Consider the following 19,424-nt stretch of genomic DNA (forward strand, 5'->3'; position numbering starts at 1 on the left):
GCATTTGAAAAGAACGTGTATTCTTCGGTTTTTGGATGGAATACTCTGTATATATCTACTAGGTCCATCTGTTCTAGTGTGTCGTTTAAGGCCAATGTTTCCTTATTGATCTTCTGTTTGGATGATCTATCCGTTGATGTAAGTGGAGTGTTCAAGTCCCCTACTATTATTGTGTTACTGTCTATTTCTGTTTTTATGTCTGTTAATAATTGCTTTATATATTTAGGTGCACCTACATTGGGTGCGTAGATATTTTCAAGTGTTATATCCTCTTGTTGGATTGTTCCCTTGACCATTATGTAATGTCCTTCTTTGTCTCTTTTTACAGTTTTTGTTTTAAAGTCTATTTTGTCTGATATGAGTACTGCTACCCCAGCTTTCTTTTCATTGCCATTTGTGTGGAGTATCTTTTTCCATCCCTTCACTTTCAGTTTGCGAGTGTCTTTAGGTCTGAAGTGTGTCTCTTGTACGCAGCGTATATATGGATCTTGTTTTTTTATCCAGTCAGCCACCCTATGCCTTTTAATTGGAGCATTTAGTCCATTGACGTTTAAAGTAGCTATTGATAAGTATGTACTTACTGCCATTTTTTAACTTTTTTTTTTTTCTCAGTGTTTTAGTAGTCTTTCTCTGTTCCTTACTTCTTCTATACAGAATTGATGGTCACTTTAGTTTGACCTCTGTCTGAAAGCTGCACTCTTTAACTCCCCTCCTCCCTCCTTTTATGTTTTTGATATCATATCTAACCTCTTTTTTGTGCATTTGTATCCATTACATTCTAATCATGGAAATAGATAATTTTTCCTATTTGTGGTCTTCTCTTTTCCCCTTAAATCATTCCCTTTAACATTTCTTGTAGCACTGGTTTCTTGGTGACAAACTCCTTTAATTTTTGCTTGTCTCGGAAATTTTTGATCTCTCTTTCCATTTTGAATCATAACCTTGCTGAGTAGAGTATTCTTGGCTGTAAGTTTTTTCCTTTTAGCACTTTAAATATATCGTGCCACTCTCTTCTAGCCTGTAAGGTTTCACTGAGAAGTCAGCAGATAGCCTTATGGGGTTTCCTTTGTATGTAACTTGTCTTTCTCTTGCGGTTTTTAGGATTCTCTCTTTATCTTTAATTCTGGACATTTTGATTATGATATGTGTTGGAGTGGGCCTCTTTGGGTTTATCTTGTTTGGGGCTCTCTGTGCTTCCTGTACCTGGATGTCTGTTTCCTTCCTTAGGTTAGGGAAATTTTCATCTATTATTTCTTGAAATAGATTCTCTGCCCCTTTGTCTCACTCTTCTCCTTCCAGGACACCCATAACACGGATGTTAGTGTGCTTGATGTTGTCCCAGAGGTCCCTTAGACTGTCCTCACTCTTTTTAATTATTTTCTCTTTTACCTGTTCAGCTTGGGTAATTTCTTCTAGTCTTTCATCCAGCTCGCAGATCCCTTTTTCTCTATCCTCTACTCTGCTTTTGAGTCCCTCTAGTGAATTTTTCATTTCCAGTATTGTATTCTTCATTTCTGATTGGTTCTTTTTTATACCTTCTATTTCTTTGCTGACATTCTCACTGAGTTCATCTATTCTTCTCCCCAAATCAGTGAGCATCTTTAACTCTCTTTGTTTGAACTCTCTGTCGGGTAGGTTGCTCATTTCTGTTTCACTTAGTTCCTTTTCTGGGGTTTTGTCCTGTTCCCTTGGATTGTATTCCTTTGCCTCCTCATTTTGCCTCTTTCCCTAGCTTGTGTCTACATATTATGTAGGTCTGCTACATCTCCTGCTCTTGGATAGGTGACCTTATATAAGTGATGCCTTAGGAGGTCTGCAGTGTGCTTCCCTCAGTTCTCACTCTTCCAGGGGTGACCTGTATGTGGGCTACGTGTGTCCTTCTGTTGTGGCCTGTTTGCTCTCCCTGTAGGTGCCCAGGGAGGCCGAGTTATGCTCCTGGCCAGCTGTTGTAATGCTCAGCTGTTTGGAGTTGTTGTGGGCCCCTTAGTCTCTTTATCAGGTGTGGGGAGCCCCAGCACAGTTGGCTGCAAGTTCTAATACCACATTTGTGTTTACAGTATTTCTTTTAAGTGAGTAGGCCCCCAGCATGGCAGGTTGTTAGGCTCAGTGGCTTACAAATGCTATAAGCCTCCAGCCTTTAGGTCTCTTGTCAGCTCTCTGAGGATTGCAGCTGGGTGGGGCTGGCCTCAGGCACAGGAGCACCCAATTGTTTCAGGCTTTGGAAGGTGGGGCAAACTTCCTATGTGGGTCTTTGAGAAGCACAAGTCTTCTGCAGCTAACAAGCCCTGCCACCCACAGGTCCACACACACAGTCAACACAGTCCTGCCCCATGTGCATACCCTGACCTCCTAAACTGGACACAGTCTCTCCATGGCACGAGCCCCACACACTCCTCCACCGCCCCACACTCTCTACCTGCTCCTTGTGCATGCCCTGGCCCCCTGAAGTCAGCTCAGTTACCAGGCTGCAGAGAATCCAGTCACCAATCTATGCAGGCCCACAAGTTGCTTGAGGGCTTGTTGTTGGGTGGGGCCAGTCTCTAGAGTGGGCTGCCTGCCCTGGCTGAGCTGGATTAAATCGGTGCTCTAGTGGGTAGGGCAGACCTGGGCTAGCAGGCCTCAGGGAGAAGTCCAATGGTGACTGTGTCAGCACACTCACACCAGGCCACAACAATGGCCACCGGCAATGTCCCAGTTGCTGGAGAGGTCTCACCTCTCACTGCAATGCACTCAGAGCCTATCAGGTGAGTCTCTTTTTACCAAAGCACTGTGCACCTTTCTTTCTGGTCATTTTAGGTTGCTTTCTGAAACAGGTGAGTTTGTGCATGGGGCCTTTAAGAGCCGGTTTTAATTTCTTTGTGAACCAGATTTTCTGGGGGTACTCACCAATATTTTAGTAGCAGGCAAGGTCAGATATTGTGCCACTCGTCTTGATTGTGCCGGGTCCACAAAGTGCCTACAGTGTGGGCGCTCCCCGGCTCAGGGCCCCACTATTCCAGGGAGGGCTGTGTACCTTTGGGCTGCTCCCGGCAGCCGTGAAGCTGGTGGCTTGTGAAGGCGGCATTTTTTCTCTCCAGAACAGAGTTTCTGCCTCTTTCACCTCAATTAGGATTGTCCTTTGTTGTAGGAGTTCCTCTTATCCAGTTTTCAGTTCTGTCTCAGGGGTAATTTTTCCACGAGTAGTTGTAAATTGGCTGTGTCCGCAGGAGGAGTTGAGTTCAGAGTCTGCTTATGCTGCCATCTTGAAGTCTCTCTTGTGTGCACCTTTCTTTCTGGAGATTTTATGTTGCTCTCCAAAATGGGTAAATTTGTGCATTGGCCCTTTAAGAGCTGGCTTTAATTTCTTTATGTCCCAGCTTTTCTGGGAGTATTCCCTGTTGTTGTTAGCAGCCAGCAAAGCCAGATATTATGACACTAATCCCAGTTGTGCTGGGCCCAAAAAATGCTTATAGCAGCAACACTCCCTGGCTCAGGTCCCCAACTCCTCCAGGGAAGGCTATGTACATTTGGATTGCTCCTGGGCATTCATGAAACATTGCAGCTTGTGAAAGAGGCATTTTTTTCTCTCCAGAAGGGAATTTCTGCCTCTTCCACCTCAGTCAGGACTGTTGTTTGTTACAGGGATTCTTCTTATCTGGTTTTCAGTTCTCTCTTAGGGGTAATTGATCCAAGATTAGTTGTAGGTATCCTGTGTCTGTGGGAGGAGGTGAGTTCAGAATCCACCTATGCTGCCATCTTGACTCTTCCCCTAAATGATTCTATTTTGATGATCAGTTAACACAATTCGATTTGTTGAATAATCCTGATAATAATTCTCATTGATTCAACTTCCACAGTGTACCTGGAAAAATGCTATGTGTTTTCCAGAATTATTTTCTCTGATCCATATACCATTATAGATATACACACAATTAAAATATTACTATGTCCATTTTAAAGGTGACTATACCAATGTAGTCATTTTTAATTACTGCATAACAAATTACCGCAAATTTAGGAACTTAAAATTATACAAATTTACTATCTTGCAGTTTCCACAGGTCAGGAGTGTGGGTCTATTATGGCCTGGTTCTCTGCTCAACATTTCATAAGACTGAAAACAAATTAGCAGGTGTTGGCTTCTTTCTGGAGGCTCTGGGGAAGACTCCATTTCTGAGGTCATGTGTGGGTTTGACAAAATTCCATTCCTTGTGGACATAGGGCTGAGATGCCCATTTCTCACTGGCTGTCAGCCAGTCCTCTCTCAGCTCCTTCAGGCTGCCAGCATTCCTTCTCATATGGCCCCTCTTTCATCAGACCAGCAGTGACACATCTAGTTCTTCCCACATTTTAATCCTCTCTCACCCTTTAGATCTCAGCTGGAGAATGTTCTGAACCACCCAGATCATCCAGAGTAATCACCCTCTTTTAATATTAACTGTGCCATATAATATAACATAATCATATGAGGGATATCTCACCAAATTCACAGAGTCCAGGGATTAGGGCAAAGATTAGGGATCTTTGCAGGACCCTTTTAGAAATTCTGCCTACCACACTGATGCTCACAGAATAATAACTTTCCCAAAGTCAAATCATCAGCAAGAGGAATAATTGACATTCTAGCTTGTCCTTTCTAGTGTGTAATATGTGTATGTGTGTGTACTTGTGTGTGTGAGTGTGTTGTCTTTCTTAGGCCTGTAATTATGATTTTTTTTTCTGTTTGTTTCCATGCTAATATAATTTTTAAAGCATTTATTAGTACAGAATATTGACTATTTAATAATAATGCTATTATCACATATTTGCCAAGGATCTACTCTATTGTAGACACTGTCCTAAGTGTTTTGTAAACATTTCATTTAATATTTTAGGTCCCATTTGTGGGATGAGTTGCTAGACCAACTTTACAGCTGGGAAAACTGAGGCTTCAGAGAACTTTCGCCACATGCCTCACATCAGGCATCTTCTAAATGGAAGAGGTGGTGTTTGACCCACTCTGAGTCTTCTAAAGCCTGGGTCTTTTCATGTAGTCAGTGGAAGGCCATTCAGCAGGGATAGGATCTCATTCTTATTCTTTCCCCCCAGAACTTCTCTGGATTCACTTATGTTTATTCTTCCAGACAAAAATGAGGACCAGATGACCTATGAATTTGTTACTTAGTATGATATTTCTGATAAGATTTTGTAAAACTGTGTAATTAAACAAGAGTTGGTATAAAGCTGTCAAAGGTAATCACTTCTTCTTTCTCATGCATTGTACTTTGGAAAGGCCAAATTAGCAAACTGATTCTGACAAATAGTTCCTGTTCATTTCAGTGTATTTTCATTTGGAAGAACTGATACACTTCGAGTGAATTGGTTTGACAAGATTCTTCCTGTATAATACCATCTAAATTACTTTCTTTTCTAAAGTTCTGTGATTTTACACAATGTGTCAAACCCCTATGAATGCCAATTTTTCATATAATAGCCCCTCATCCAAATAAAAGAGCTTCCTAGCAATGATCCCCTCCCAAGTTATCCAGTTTTCCATTCTAGAAACTTGTTGTCCCTTGAAACCAAATACCTGGAAGGCTTTTCAACTCAATACTTTATAATCATAACCCAAGTCCTTGTTAAAAATTATTGACCACAAAATTGGAATGAAATTTTAACCCTTTATAAACAATACATTGAAGCCTTAGATGGAAAATTTTAAGAGAGTAAACATCATGTGTGTGTTGTAAACAAAATAATATATAACACAGTATAACAGCACCTGACACATGGTAAGTTTTCAGGAAAAAAAAATTAAATGAGCTAATGAATGAAACAAATACATACATCTAGCGACCTTAAGTCATAAATATAATCTCTCCTAACAGATATGGGAGATCTGGAAACATATGTGGTTTAGGGATGTATCTCTCTTAGAGTTTTCTCTGCATCAATTTCTTTCATCATTCTTCTGCTCACTGGTGTGTTTTCGAACCAAACTGATTTAAGACCCATATCATTCTTCATGAGAATGGTCACTTCCTGGGATTATCAATTCTCATTCTGTCTGTTTGTGATTCCTTCTGGTTTACAGTCTACATATATTCTTGACAAGTTTTATTTCTACTCCTCCAGCTATGGTTGTTACTAATTTCTTACTCTGCTGTTATATGAGATTTTGAAACTGAAGATGTTTGCTCTTTCTTCACTTTTCAAAATGCTAGCCATAGCCACACCCCTCCCCAAACTACTGTTCATTCTTTTCTCCTTTCTTTCCATTCATTTTGCTTTTCCATTTCTCCTTCCTTCTCCATTCCTTTCCTTTTTGGTTTTATGAGATCAACGTGTGAGAGATCATGTAGAATGCCCTTGTTTTGGAGAGAATGTATCATATCTAAGCAGAGTCCTTCTCAAATAGTAGCAATAATTGGACCATTTTCCTTCTTCAAGTTACGGTACGTGGCATGTTTTTATAAAGTAACTGTTTTTTCTCTTTTTTTGTCACTTTTTGTCTGCTTGGCGGGGCCTATGGTTTCATACTAAATGTCCGTCATTAAATTTTAATTCTCTCATTTTTAGAATCGATTCCTTCTTGCCTGAAGCTGGCATCCTTCTCAGGGAAGTGACTTGCATAGTGTGGCTGTTTGCTTTAGTGCATGTTGATTTGTAGGCTGGCTATGTCTGGAAAGAACTGGTTAATACTTTCACCCAGGTTTTAACTCAGCTTTCCTCTGGATCAGGGCGAAACTTACAGATTGTTACTTTCTGGTAGTTCATAGATGGTAATAAATATAGGATATTAAATTTATTTATAGACTCTTTAGTTTGTTCAGACAAATGAGAGTTTTTCAGGGAAGAGGAGTGGGGCATATTCTAGTACCATAACAGGAGGACCCAGGCTACAACATGTGTCTAATCTAGCTCTTTGACCAGGAGCCAAAAAAACTCATGTGTTGATGAGCAGTTTATCTGTCCTGTTTCTTAGGAGGCTGATAGTGTGATCTGAAGAGGCTTTTCTAAACCCTGACACTCAGCCTAGCACATTAGACATACATGGAGCCTAAAATATTTTCATAGCAGAGATGCTGAGAATTTAATCACGTCGAAGGTTTTTTTTTTTTTTTTTCTTTGACTGTTTTGTTTGCTGATGTATCCCAAACACCTAGAACACTACCTGGTACATCACGGGTAATCGGTAAGTATTCTTGAGTTGAATGAATGAATGCAAATATGACATATGGAGTCAAAACATAATGCACATTTTTCTCTTAAGAACTTATGCAATTTCTTTCCACTTCTGTCCCTTTCATGACTGTGACAACTAGGGAGGCAAAGAGAAAGTTTTTCTAGATAAACCTTCCACAATTATCTGGTCTTCCATCAATAACTGATGATGTATAATATTTAAATAGTCATTTAGACCCATAGATCTCTAGTATTTCCAGACTTTTTAGTCTTGATATTGTGTTATCCATTCTCCAACTTCTTGAATTCTAGGCTTCATACTTCAAACATATTAAATTCCATTGATCTCACATAGCATAAACAAGAATTGTAAAAGTGCAGCAAGTGAGAGAACATAATCTCTACCATAAAAATAAATTCCTTCTCATAACACATAGTTGTCTTGCTAGTAGAACAGAAAAAAAATCAGTGTAATGGAAAGGAATATCTAGAAACAGATAGATAAGTATTTTGTATAGGATAAATTTGGCACTTCAAATGTTTTCAGTTTTCTCATATAGGAAATTCCCACCTGTCAAGAACAATTGGAATGGTAACTATGAAAGGATAATCACCCTATCAGACCTCAAAAATAACATATTTTAGTAAATAGAAATGTGACAATAATTATTTATTCTTAACTGTGGTGGCAGAAAAACAGTGAATAATGTTGTTATATTTCAAGTAAATACTAGGAGAAAATGGAAGAATAAAAAATTTATGATCTTTCAGTTCAATCACCCATTCTCGCCTTTTGGTTGTTCAGCATCACCCACTGGCATCTATTGTCTGGAGTCCTATTATCACCATGGTTCTCAGCTGGCTCTGTAGTTCTGTAACACTACAGAATTAGGAGTCCTATGGCCAGTCCTGGTCTAGGGAGGAGAGCTACCACTAATCATATTAATGATACTGGTGCCCTTGTGACCAGCATATTGCTATGGTCTTGATGAATGGTGTGTTCTCTGGTCCTCCCCTTGGAATATAGTCATCCAATAGGCCTTCCAGCTCTAAATTCTGGATTTCTCATGTCCCTGAACCTCTTAATCCCTTTCTACATTGTCTGTTATAGTAATTAGGTCAACATAATGCATCACTTTTTTCACGCATCCATTCAAGTAGAGAATTAACATCATCTCCTAAAGCGTCCTTGTCTGGGTGTTAAAGCCCTATCTTGGGAGAGTCTTCATAAGTAAAAAGTCTTTCCTTTTTCCAATTTTATTTTCTGATACCTTTGATCAAGCACTCTCAGAATCCAATCCTACACATACTCCCCCGTCTCTTGCTAATATGGCAAATCCTTTGGGAGTACAACATTTTTCTCCCTCATCAAAATCAGGACCTCCCTATCTGGGTTGACCATAATTTAACCTCAGTTATATGTATAGTTGCCTGAGGAGGTAGGAGAGTTCTCTGAAGAGAGAGCATGTTGCATTAGGAAAGAGATCTCTACATTTTCTTACAGCTTAGAAGAATATTAGCTCTTAGGAGGGAGGGGCAGGCCATGTCTGCCAACTTAGGTGGTTCTGAGAGGTCAATATCTTTGGTGGCATCCACCCAGATATCTCCATCCCAAGTGGTCCCAGTACCAGAACGTGGCATAACAGACTTGCCTTGCTTGGCCACTTAACTACTTTTGAAGTTCAGGCTCTAGTCTTACTAAATCTTGAGCTTGGTCCTTGGTCTCTTCCCACTCTACATACAATGAAAATGAGAATTGCATCTTATGTAACCAAAGAGGCCCCCTAGTTTCACACTTGGCTTCAATTGCTAGTTACTCTCCCTCTATTGTAGATGATCAATGGCTTATCAGTAGCTATCCAACTCCCTTATGCTGGTAGCTACTATTCCATTCATATGTCTCAAATACCTGATACATTATACTTTCACTATTAATGCAAACCCTCCACTAGTATATCCTCCCAATTCAGCGTATTGAGAATTTTAACTATTGGACTACTATCTTTTATTGGGGATGTCTGAACCCTACCTATCACCAGTTATGGGTTCTAATTGTCACTTGGATGGTGACTGAGTCAGCTCCAGTTCTACCTTTTGGCCTGCTCTCTTGGACCACTGATGGTACCACTATCACAGGACAGCTTCTCCAGAAGCAGACAATGAGACAGAGTTTGGGTTGCAAGATGTTTATCAGGGATCCTCACCTGCAAATGGAAGGGGGAATAAGTTAGATCAGACAGAGGAAGAAGTTAAACTGTAAAGCAGACTTTAGAAAGCCACAGCAATGTGGTAGAATCTACAGCAAGTATTGTCAGAGTTGTCCCAGGCTAAGGGAAAATGGCCAGGCATTTATATTCCTGCCTACTCAGTCACCTGATGGGGTCTGTTCCTGCAATGGCATGACCTTGGGCAAGGTGGCTCTCTGCAGCTGAGGCTGACCCTGAAAAAGCTGACAGTTGAAGGCTGTCTGCTCACTGCACTCCTTTTTTGTAGGCTGAACATTCTTCCTTGATGAGATCTGGGTGACCCATCTCTGTCTCTACCTTCCTGGAACAGTCAGATGTCCCAAGGCCAGGGTAGGAATGAAGAATTGGAGCCAAGCACAAACACAGTAAAAGTAAATTTTTGTCTTCTCTAAAGATATAGCATAAATGGTAATAGAAATTTACTTGGATCTGGAAAACCCAATGATCTGTGTGGTGAGACCAAGTTTCAGTCCTTGGGTCATTTAAGACCTTGGTGGAAATGAATTATAGAAGGTATACAAAGGCAGAAGTCAAAGGCCAGCCAGTTAACTGAGGTCTAGTAAGATACATGAACATTTTCTCAGACACTCAAGTCTGTCACTTACTATTCAACTTTGGCTCAACTCTTCTCTCTCCCATTCCAGGAACAAAATCCTGTCCATTCAATTTCAATCTTCTTAGGACTATATCTCAAAGAAATAACCTTAATTCCTTTCCATTCTCACAGAAAATTCTAATTACTCAACACCTAAAAGAAGTTAGATTAATCTCTTAACATTTCTTCCTGCAGCCACACTCTTAGAATTGCTTGTCCATTTCTTCACTTGTTTAAAAATATTCATTCAGCATTTACTTTTCAAGGCATTATTCTGGAAGCTGGGGGAGAGGATGGAAAAGCCAACAAAAAACGTTCCCATTTTTGTAGGGTGGTAGGATGCAATAAATATTCAATATTTAGTAATAATAATTGCTTTGAAGAAAAAACAAGCTAAAGAGAGAAAGCGGATGGAAAGAAAGATGAAAAATGAAGAGAAAATGAGAAAGAAAGAGAGAAAACTTCTCAGGTAGAATCCTGCTTTGCTTGTTCCAAGAATAGAAAGTGGGCTGAGTGAGGTGGGGAGAGGTAGGAGAATCTAATTCTTTCTATTAATCCACTTCATTGGGCTCTTATGAAGTTTGCATGAGTTAATACTCTCACAGCACTTTGAAAAATGCTTGGCATGTAGTAAACATCTCCAGTGAGTAGATTAATGTTCTGTGGAAACTTTTATGTGAATAGATATCGTCACTTTTCTAAAATATCTTGAAAGACTTCTTATTGCTTACAGAAAGAAGTTCAAACTTCTTTGCCTATGTTAAAATATTTATGAGGTTTGGATCCAAATCTATTTTTCCAACCTTATAATTTGAAATTTTCAACAACCAGTGTTGGTTACCTTTGTCACTCAAAGATGCTGCCCAAATTTTTAGCTCTCTATTGCTGCATAGACACCCCAGTCCCCTTATTTTTATTTACCTATGTTTAGCCTTCCTTTGAGATTCATCATGTCCAAGAAACTGTTTCCATATCCTCTGTTTACATCGCTCCAACTATCCTAGTAACTCATGGGTGAATCACAGGGTCCCTAGTGCTGCTGTGTACCAAGGATCCCTGTCTGATTGTAATGCCTCTGAAGCAGGAGTCTATTCTAGAATCGCAAATCTACACAGTGCCAGGGGCTGGTGCTTATCATGCAGCAGTTGATGAGTCAAAAGTGGAATTTTAAAGTGTGTGTGTGGGTGGTCCCAAAGGGAGAGAGACTTTTATTTTGTGCAATTATATTTGACCCAAAGTCCTCAAATTATTTCCTCATAAAATAACTTTAATATCTCCCCTCTAGGCTTGATCTCCTGAGCTTCCGGTTCCTCAAGGGATTTGACTTCAAATTACACAACAGCCCTTTAGAAAAACCTCTGCTGTATGTTGTGTAGAATTGAGTCAATGAACTCTTTTTGAAAGTGCTATAAGAAGCACTTGAAGATTTGAAGATGGTATGACTATATTGTTTACCTTCCTACACACCTGAAGAAGCTGAGAAGAATAAGTCTACATGTGTAGGGTAATTGTTTTTCATATCAGACCATGTTAATTATTTAATTCATTTTCACATGAGCAGGCGCAGTCTAAGTCATGTTTCTTCAGTGAGTTAAGTGACTTCCTAAATCACCTCAGGATTCCAGATACGGAAAATGAGTTAGAAGCCTGGGAAAACATTGTCTCTAAGATTATCAGGAAACAAATTTTGGCACAAATAGAATATTTGTTCTGTGTCTTTTGGTTTACATGACCTAATTGAACACACATTTTGATTCAACTTTGTATTTGGCATAGAGATACTGAAAGGTGCTGCAAGATTTACGGGCTCAGAGAATGTTCCTATTAAGCGGCATTGGCTTCTGTGGGTCTTAATTTCTTCACTTTACCTAAATTGGGTATTATAAGTAGAAAACAAGTCTCTGAATAAGCTGACTTGAATTCTCATGCTGTTCATGCTCGTAGCCACATGAATACCTGGGATCATGATTTTTCTGTAATAGAACACTTGGATTGGGTACGGTCAGGGAAAAATAACATAATACGCATTTCTACAGTCAGAAACTATTGTTTTAACACAAAATTTCAAGTTGAATACCAAATTTGAAAACATAAAAATTATCACTTGTGAATGTACTTCAGCACTTTTGTTGAACTAATTTGTGTAACTAATTACAAAGGCAATTAGTCAAGATGATAGATGTGTACATTCTAGTTTCATCCTTATAACATTTTCTTCATAACCTGTTTGTGGCACTTAAAATGCTTTGTTTCCATCTTCGTTAAGTAATAACTAATACAAATATAAAAGACTTGTAATGCATTTCTATGTTTAGAAAGTATTAAATTCTTGGAACATTTTACTACTAAGGCATAGTTTTCCTGACTAATCTTAAATTCCACTCCTCCAGTCTTTTTCTTCCAAGTTCCATTGCCTCTGAGATCACAGGAAGTGAGAGGTTTTTTATATCATTAATTTCCTGTTAAGCTAACACATTTTAAGCTTTTTTTCCAGGAAAGAATGTTGTTAGATTTCTGTCAATACTTCTGCTGCACACTTATTAATATTTTTATGTGATTGTGCTATTGGAATAATTATGATTATTTCAAGGTCCAAAATGTATGCCTCTCTTACTTTTTTTTTTTCCCTGCATTATCCTCACAATCTCTTCCTCTTTCTTCTCATACTTTTCCCTCTAAAAATACTTCTCATTTGGAAATAAATAAAGATTCAAAGAAAACTTCAAAGATAGTACATAGAAATCCCACATACCTTCACCCAATTTTCCCCAACGGTTACACGTTATGTAACTATAGTACAAAATCAAATCCAGGAAACTGACATTGGTATGACTTGTGTATATCCTTCTGTATAATTTCGTCACATGTTATATTTGTGTAACCAACACCACAATCAGTATACAGAGCTAGTCCATCTCTACAAATATCTTGATTGTGCTACCCCTTTACAGACTCACTACCACCCTCCTTCCCACCATTTGCAAGCCTGACAACCTGTACCTGTTCTCCATCTCTATAATTTTGCCATTTTGAGAACGTTATAGAAACAGAATCATAGAGTTGTGAACTTTTGAGTTTGGCTTTTTTTCAACTCAATCCAATACCCTTGTATGCATCCAAGTTGTTGCCTTTATCAATTTGTTGCTATTTATTACTGAATAGTATTCCATGGTGTGGATATACCAGAGTTTGCTTAACCATTTATGTATGGTAGGATGTTTTTGTTATTTCGTAGATTTGGTGTTATAGAAAAACATATATGAATAAAATTCTACAGGTTTTTTGTGTAGACGTAAATATTTGTTTTTCTATGATAACTGCACAGGGGTGCTCCTGTATCTTCCTTGATGGACTTAAACTTTGATGGAGTTTGACTAGATTAATGAGTATATATATTTGATATGAAGGAACATAGGTGTTTTGGAAAAGGAGTCACAGAGGATATACTGTTGAGCCTTTTGCTAACTTCTAACTTCTCTTGTTTCAGTTTGCTCTCCTTCTTTAGACATTAGAACTTATGCTTTACACAACTCAATTCACTATTGCTATAGAATCTAAGGATATTAGAAGGAAGTTAAATTCCTAACACCTGTTTACCCTCACTATGGGGTAAGAATAGGTGTCGGTCTGAATTCATTGAATTCTCAAGGTACCTTTTTCAGTGAAGTGCTTCCTAAAATATCCTGGGTTCAAAGGTAATTATTTTTAGAAATATAACGATGCAGCTAGAGGACTTGCCTTAGATAATATCTAATGTTAAATTCTAGGTTAAAATTCTATGATTCCATTCAAAAATCCTGTTTCCAAGGAGGAAACAAAAGAGCCCTGTAAGGTATAGTGACTTACTCAGGATCACACAAATAGTTTGCAGATAGATATCATGACTGTCAGGAGTAGAATTCAAGAGAGTTGGGTGTCAGGCTATCCTTTTTAACTTAAAAAACTAGAAGTTAAATGCAGATTTAGAATTAAGATGTCTTTAATTATTAATAAATTGCACAATAAATATTCTCTCTTTCTCTTGACAGGTTAAATCAGAGGAATGGATTATGGAAATCAAACTTTGGTGACTGAGTTTTTTTTTGTGGGCTTAACAAATCACTTTCATCACCAGGTTGTCCTCTTTGTGATATTTCTCTTGGTTTATCTCATCAGTCTTTTGGGAAACTTGGGGATGATCACCCTCATTTGCATGGACTCCCGACTCCACACCCCGATGTACTTTTTTCTCAGTCACTTGTCCTTTGTGGATGTCTGTTCCTCTTCTGTCATTGGTCCCAAGATGTTGACTGACATCTTTGTGCAGAAAAAAGTCATCTCTTTCTTTGGTTGTGCTCTCCAGTTATGGTTTTTTGTTCATTTTGTTGTGACTGAATGTTTCCTCCTGTCTTCCATGGCATATGATCGGTATATGGCCATATGTAAGCCATTGTTGTATACATTCATTATGTCTCAGCGGGTCTGTGTGCAGCTGGTGGTAGGGCCGTATACTGTGGGTCTTTTAATTGCCATGACCCATACAACTTCCACCTTTTGCCTGCCTTACTGTGGCCCCAATATCATCAATCACTTCTTCTGTGACCTTCTTCCTATTCTCTCCCTGGCGTGTGCAGACACCCAAGTCAATCAGGTTTTACTTTCCATTTTGGCTGGAGCTGTAGGAGTACTCAGTGGTGTGATCATCTTGGTCTCCTACATTTATATTGTTATCGCTGTCCTGAGGATCCGCTCTGCTGACGGGCGGCGTAAGGCCTTCTCCACCTGCACTTCACACCTGACAGCTGTCTCCATCCTTTATGGGACACTCTTCTTTATCTATGTATGTCCAAGTTCTAATTTCTCCCTGGACATCAATAAAGTGGTTTCTGTCTTCTACACAGTAGTGATTCCCATGTTGAACCCCCTCATCTACAGCCTGAGAAACAAAGAGGTCCAGGATTCATTCAGAAGAGTATTTGAAAGGAAGAAGTTTCTTATGTGTAGGTAATCTAGAATATCATTTGTACTGCAGATTGAGAGCTAATACATATGCAAGATGGAAGAAGGTGGGCTGGGTGTTGGGAGTCCTACTTTTATGTTGAGATTCACTCTTTCTTCCTCTGCGTCATTGAAAAGTCATGCAACGTCTTTAGGTTACAATACTCTCATTTTGAAGTACTCATTTCTCACTCAGCAAGAATGAGTTTTAAAACTTTAAAGTGAGATGGGTAGATTATTGAATCTCAAAACTTTAAAAAATATTCTCGAGTTTTGTGACTAGCTTATGAGAGATTCTTTGTTAAATCCTGAATAAATGTTACAACCAGTGACTTAATAGTACTTCTGTTTTGCTTACAAGGTGTTGAGATCCCTTAATTGTCTGTGAGCTTGGCCTTGACTCATTAAACGTAAACTGTTAAAAAGTGCATTATGGTCAAAAGATAGAAAAACTTCCAGTTTTAAAGAAAATAAGTTCTGGGGACGTAATATACACTATGATGACTATAGTTGACAATACTCTACTGTATATTTGTAATTTGTTAAAAGAGAAGATATTAAGTTTCTTCACAAGAAAAAAATTTTAATGTTATAAACCAATGTGATGTAAAGTGAAAAATTGTAGGTAAATTGTTTGATGTTAACTAAATCTGTAGTAATCATTTTGTAATATATACATACATCAAATCATTATGTTGTACATCTTGGACTAATACAACATGATATGTCAATTATATAGTGTTAATAAAACTATAAAAATTGAATTATTGTTTTTGTATTGAGGTAATATTGGTTTATAATATAAATTTCAGGTGTACCTCAATATATTTTGACTTCTGTGTATACTACATTGTGCTCAGCACTAAAAGTCTAGTTTCCATCCATTACTGTACAAATGTCCCCCTTTACCTCTCTCCCCATCCCTCACCTCCTTCCCTTCTGCTATCCACCAATCTGTTCTCTGCACCTATGTGTTTGTTGTTGTTGTTGTTGTTTTTCTATCTTCCACATATGAGTGAAATCGTATGATATTTGTCTTTCTCCATCTGTTTTATTTCCCTTAGCATAATACCCTCAAGGTCCATCCGTGTTGTTGCAAATGGCAAGAGTTTATCTTTTTTATGACTGAGTGGTATTCCATTGTACATATAAATCACATCTTCTTTATCCATTTATCGTTATATGAGCACTTAGTTTGTTTCCATGTTTGGCTATTGTAAATAATGCTGCAATGAGCATAGGGGTGTATATGTCATTTTGAATTAGTGTTTTCATGTTCTTTGGAGAAAGACCAAGAAGTGGAATGACTGGATCATATGGTATTTTTATTCCTAATTTTTTGAGAAATCTCCATGCTGTTTTCCACAGTGACTGTACGAATTTACATTACTACCAGCAGTGCATGAGAGTTCCCTTTTCTCCACATCCTCTCCAACGTTTGTTATTCTTGTCTTTTTAATAATAGCCATTCTGATGGGCATAAGGCAATATCTCATTGTGGTTTTGATTTGCATTTCTCTAATGATTAGTGATGTTGAACATCTTTTCATGTGCTTGTTAAAAAAAGTGAATTATTCAGGAAGTATGTAACCATAGCACTTTCTAATACTACCATTGTGTTTGCAGTAGACGTTTTACAAAGTCCTTTAATATCCCCTATACTCTCTGCTCAGAGTAAATTTTGCCACTGTAATTACATGATTTGTGCATGTAAAGTGCAGAACGAATTGCAGTTCTTTGATAAAGTGTTAGTTATGACTATTGTTATTTATTGATTTTTATGTAATAGGCAGGACATTAATTCTATTTTTACAGATAATGAGCCTAAGAACCATGAAGAATCAATGGATTGCCCATGAATTCATAATTTAGTCTCACACTTTTATTTTCTCCAGGTACGATATTCTTTCAACAGAATATCTGCATTTTATTTTCTGTAACAGCAGCAAATCCAAGAAATAAGGGGATAAACCATGTTTTTGTACAATTGTAAGACTCCCTGAGACCCACACTCTGTCTTATCTTGACGGCCTTCTTTAAAAGGCATTTAACTTTACTCCACTGACACTGAAGGATGTAAATAGCTCCAGCCCTGGAATTTTGTTTATTTGTTTTCCTTATTTTTCACCATGATTTCTGCCAGTTTTGGTGTATGTGGTGGATAGTGACTTGGTCAAGAGGCTATTCAATTAAGAGGAAATGAGAGTCAAAGAATACTACAATGAATAATTAATTAAAACATTTTTTACGTATGCCTCTTAGTTGCCTGACATAATCTATCGGATGTTATTCACATTGAAGGGAAAAGTCCTCATGAAAGTTACAGGCTAATGGAGTAGAAAGACAAGTAAACAAACAAAAAGATTTAAAAATTATTACAAATCCATAGTGATTTATGTGACAAAAATAATCAAGGAAACAAAATACAGTGTAAAGGAGTACATTTTAGCAAGGATGGTAAACAAAAGCCTCTTTAGAGAAGGTAGGCATTGGGAAAGATGAAGAAATTCTGTTCATGGTATGGCTTTCCATGGAGTCTCGATGTCACTCTTTGGATCATAAAAGGAGAAAAGGTCCTGAAAAATAGTAACAGACACTTCTGGATATTCTGAAACAGAGGGCAAAGTTTTCAAGCTAAGTTTTCTGATCCTCAAGATAATTTTCTTCACTCCTTTATATGATGTAGGTGCTTTAGAAATGGTGAAGGTTGAAAGTAGGGGGGCATTATGTAATATTTTCTTGGGAGAAGGGATTTACTATGAGCTGTATGAAAGCTAATAAAAATGATTACTTTTGTGAATAGATTAAAGTGCCCATAACTTTTTCACCAGGTGACTGTTTACTGTATAAATTAAGATCTTCCTAGGCACTTTATGCTAGTTTAATTGTGATCTATTTCCTAGTTACTCCAAGCCCCCATGCACCATGAAAAGAAAACAAAATAAAAAACTGGGGCATATTTTCTTGGTAGCTTTAAACAGTGCTATATGATTCCTTCTTTAAAAAAAATCACATTATATATATGTGTGTGTATATATATATATGTGTGTGTATATATATGTGTACATATATATACACACACACACACACACACACAATGGAATAATATTCAACCATAAAAAAGACAAAATCATCCCACCTGCAACAAAATGGATAGACCATGAGGGTATAATGTTAGGTGAAATAAACCAGACAGAGAAAGATGAACACCATATGATTTCACTCATATGTGGAAGATAAACACGCGGACAGAGAGAACAGTTTAGTGGTTACCAGGGGGAAGGGGGTTGGAGGATGGGCACAAGGGGTGAAGGGATGTATTTATATGGTGACTGACAAACCATAATGTACAACTAAAATTTCACAATGTTATAAACTGTTATGACATCTATTAAAAAAAATAAGCCACAGGCAAAAAGTATCACTGCTTAGGATGCACTGCCCTGAAATGGCATGTACAGCATCCAGAGGCTTCCTCTGTGGAATTTCTTCAGTCACACTTGCGGTCTCGGTCTTATTCAGCTTTTACGTTTTACATTTCTTCATCCTGGAGCATTATTGCAGTTCGCTGTTTATCTTATCTAAGTCGCTGCTCAAATGTCATATCACCAAAGAGGCCATCTGGATCTCTTTGCCTAAAATAATTCTCTGTCCTTTCATGTCTCAACCGTTTATCATTTTTTCTTTATTATTTTTTGAAGTATTTAAAAACACCCAAATATTACTTATTTAATTGTTTCTTTGTTGTATGTCTCTTCACATAGAAGATAAGATGTATGAGAGAAGGATTTTTTATGTTCATTACTTTGTGCTTTACTCCACACTCTGGCAAGTAATTCGTGCTCAATGTATATTTGTTGATTGAACAATCAATATATGGTCAACACTATATTCTTTATTTCATGGACATTACAGTTTGACAGACATAAGTTCACTTATCAACTCTGGCTATGTATTCTTGGATAAAAGGTTTATTTGCAAAATGCAAAAATGCATCAGAATTGAATAAATATACACATGCACATAAAGACATGTATGCCTCTACATGGAGTTTGGCATGCAATATATAATTTAAAACTTCTTAAGAGTTAATTGATTTTTTCTTTACAATTTTATTACATTTATCACTATCTGGCAGTTCTAGTCATATGATTTCAGAATGATTTTTTTTGGTAAAGCTTCATATTTTGCATTTTTTCCCTCTGGTATGTAGTTTCTTTTTCATAGACATAAATTTACTCTATTTATGTTTGCAATAGTACTCTGATTTTGCTCTGGAGACTTATCTCTCACCTACAGATTTCAATCTTGGATGGATCTAACTGTGGTCCCTGCCTCCTGCAGCAAGGTATAGGCATATGACCCAACCTTGCAATATTTCTCTCTGAATTTTGAGTTGTAAGAAGAATGACACAGTGATAGAAAAATGATTGGATCTCATTCATTTCAGCTAAGGTCCCCTG

General features: G+C 37.8%; 1 protein-coding gene across 1 annotated transcript; it reads left to right on the forward strand.

Annotated features, from left to right (window-relative positions):
• The first annotated feature begins 14,026 nt into the window (after window positions 1–14,026).
• LOC131395609 (olfactory receptor 5G25-like) lies at window positions 14,027–14,998 on the forward strand. The gene has a single exon (XM_058527467.1). The coding sequence runs from the start codon at window positions 14,027–14,029 to the stop codon at window positions 14,969–14,971; it is 945 nt and encodes a 314-aa protein (XP_058383450.1). The 3' UTR covers window positions 14,972–14,998.
• Window positions 14,999–19,424: the final 4,426 nt, after the last annotated feature.

The sequence above is a fragment of the Diceros bicornis genome, chromosome 31 (genome assembly GCF_020826845.1).
Source record: "Diceros bicornis minor isolate mBicDic1 chromosome 31, mDicBic1.mat.cur, whole genome shotgun sequence".
Classification (NCBI taxonomy): domain Eukaryota; kingdom Metazoa; phylum Chordata; class Mammalia; order Perissodactyla; family Rhinocerotidae; genus Diceros; species Diceros bicornis.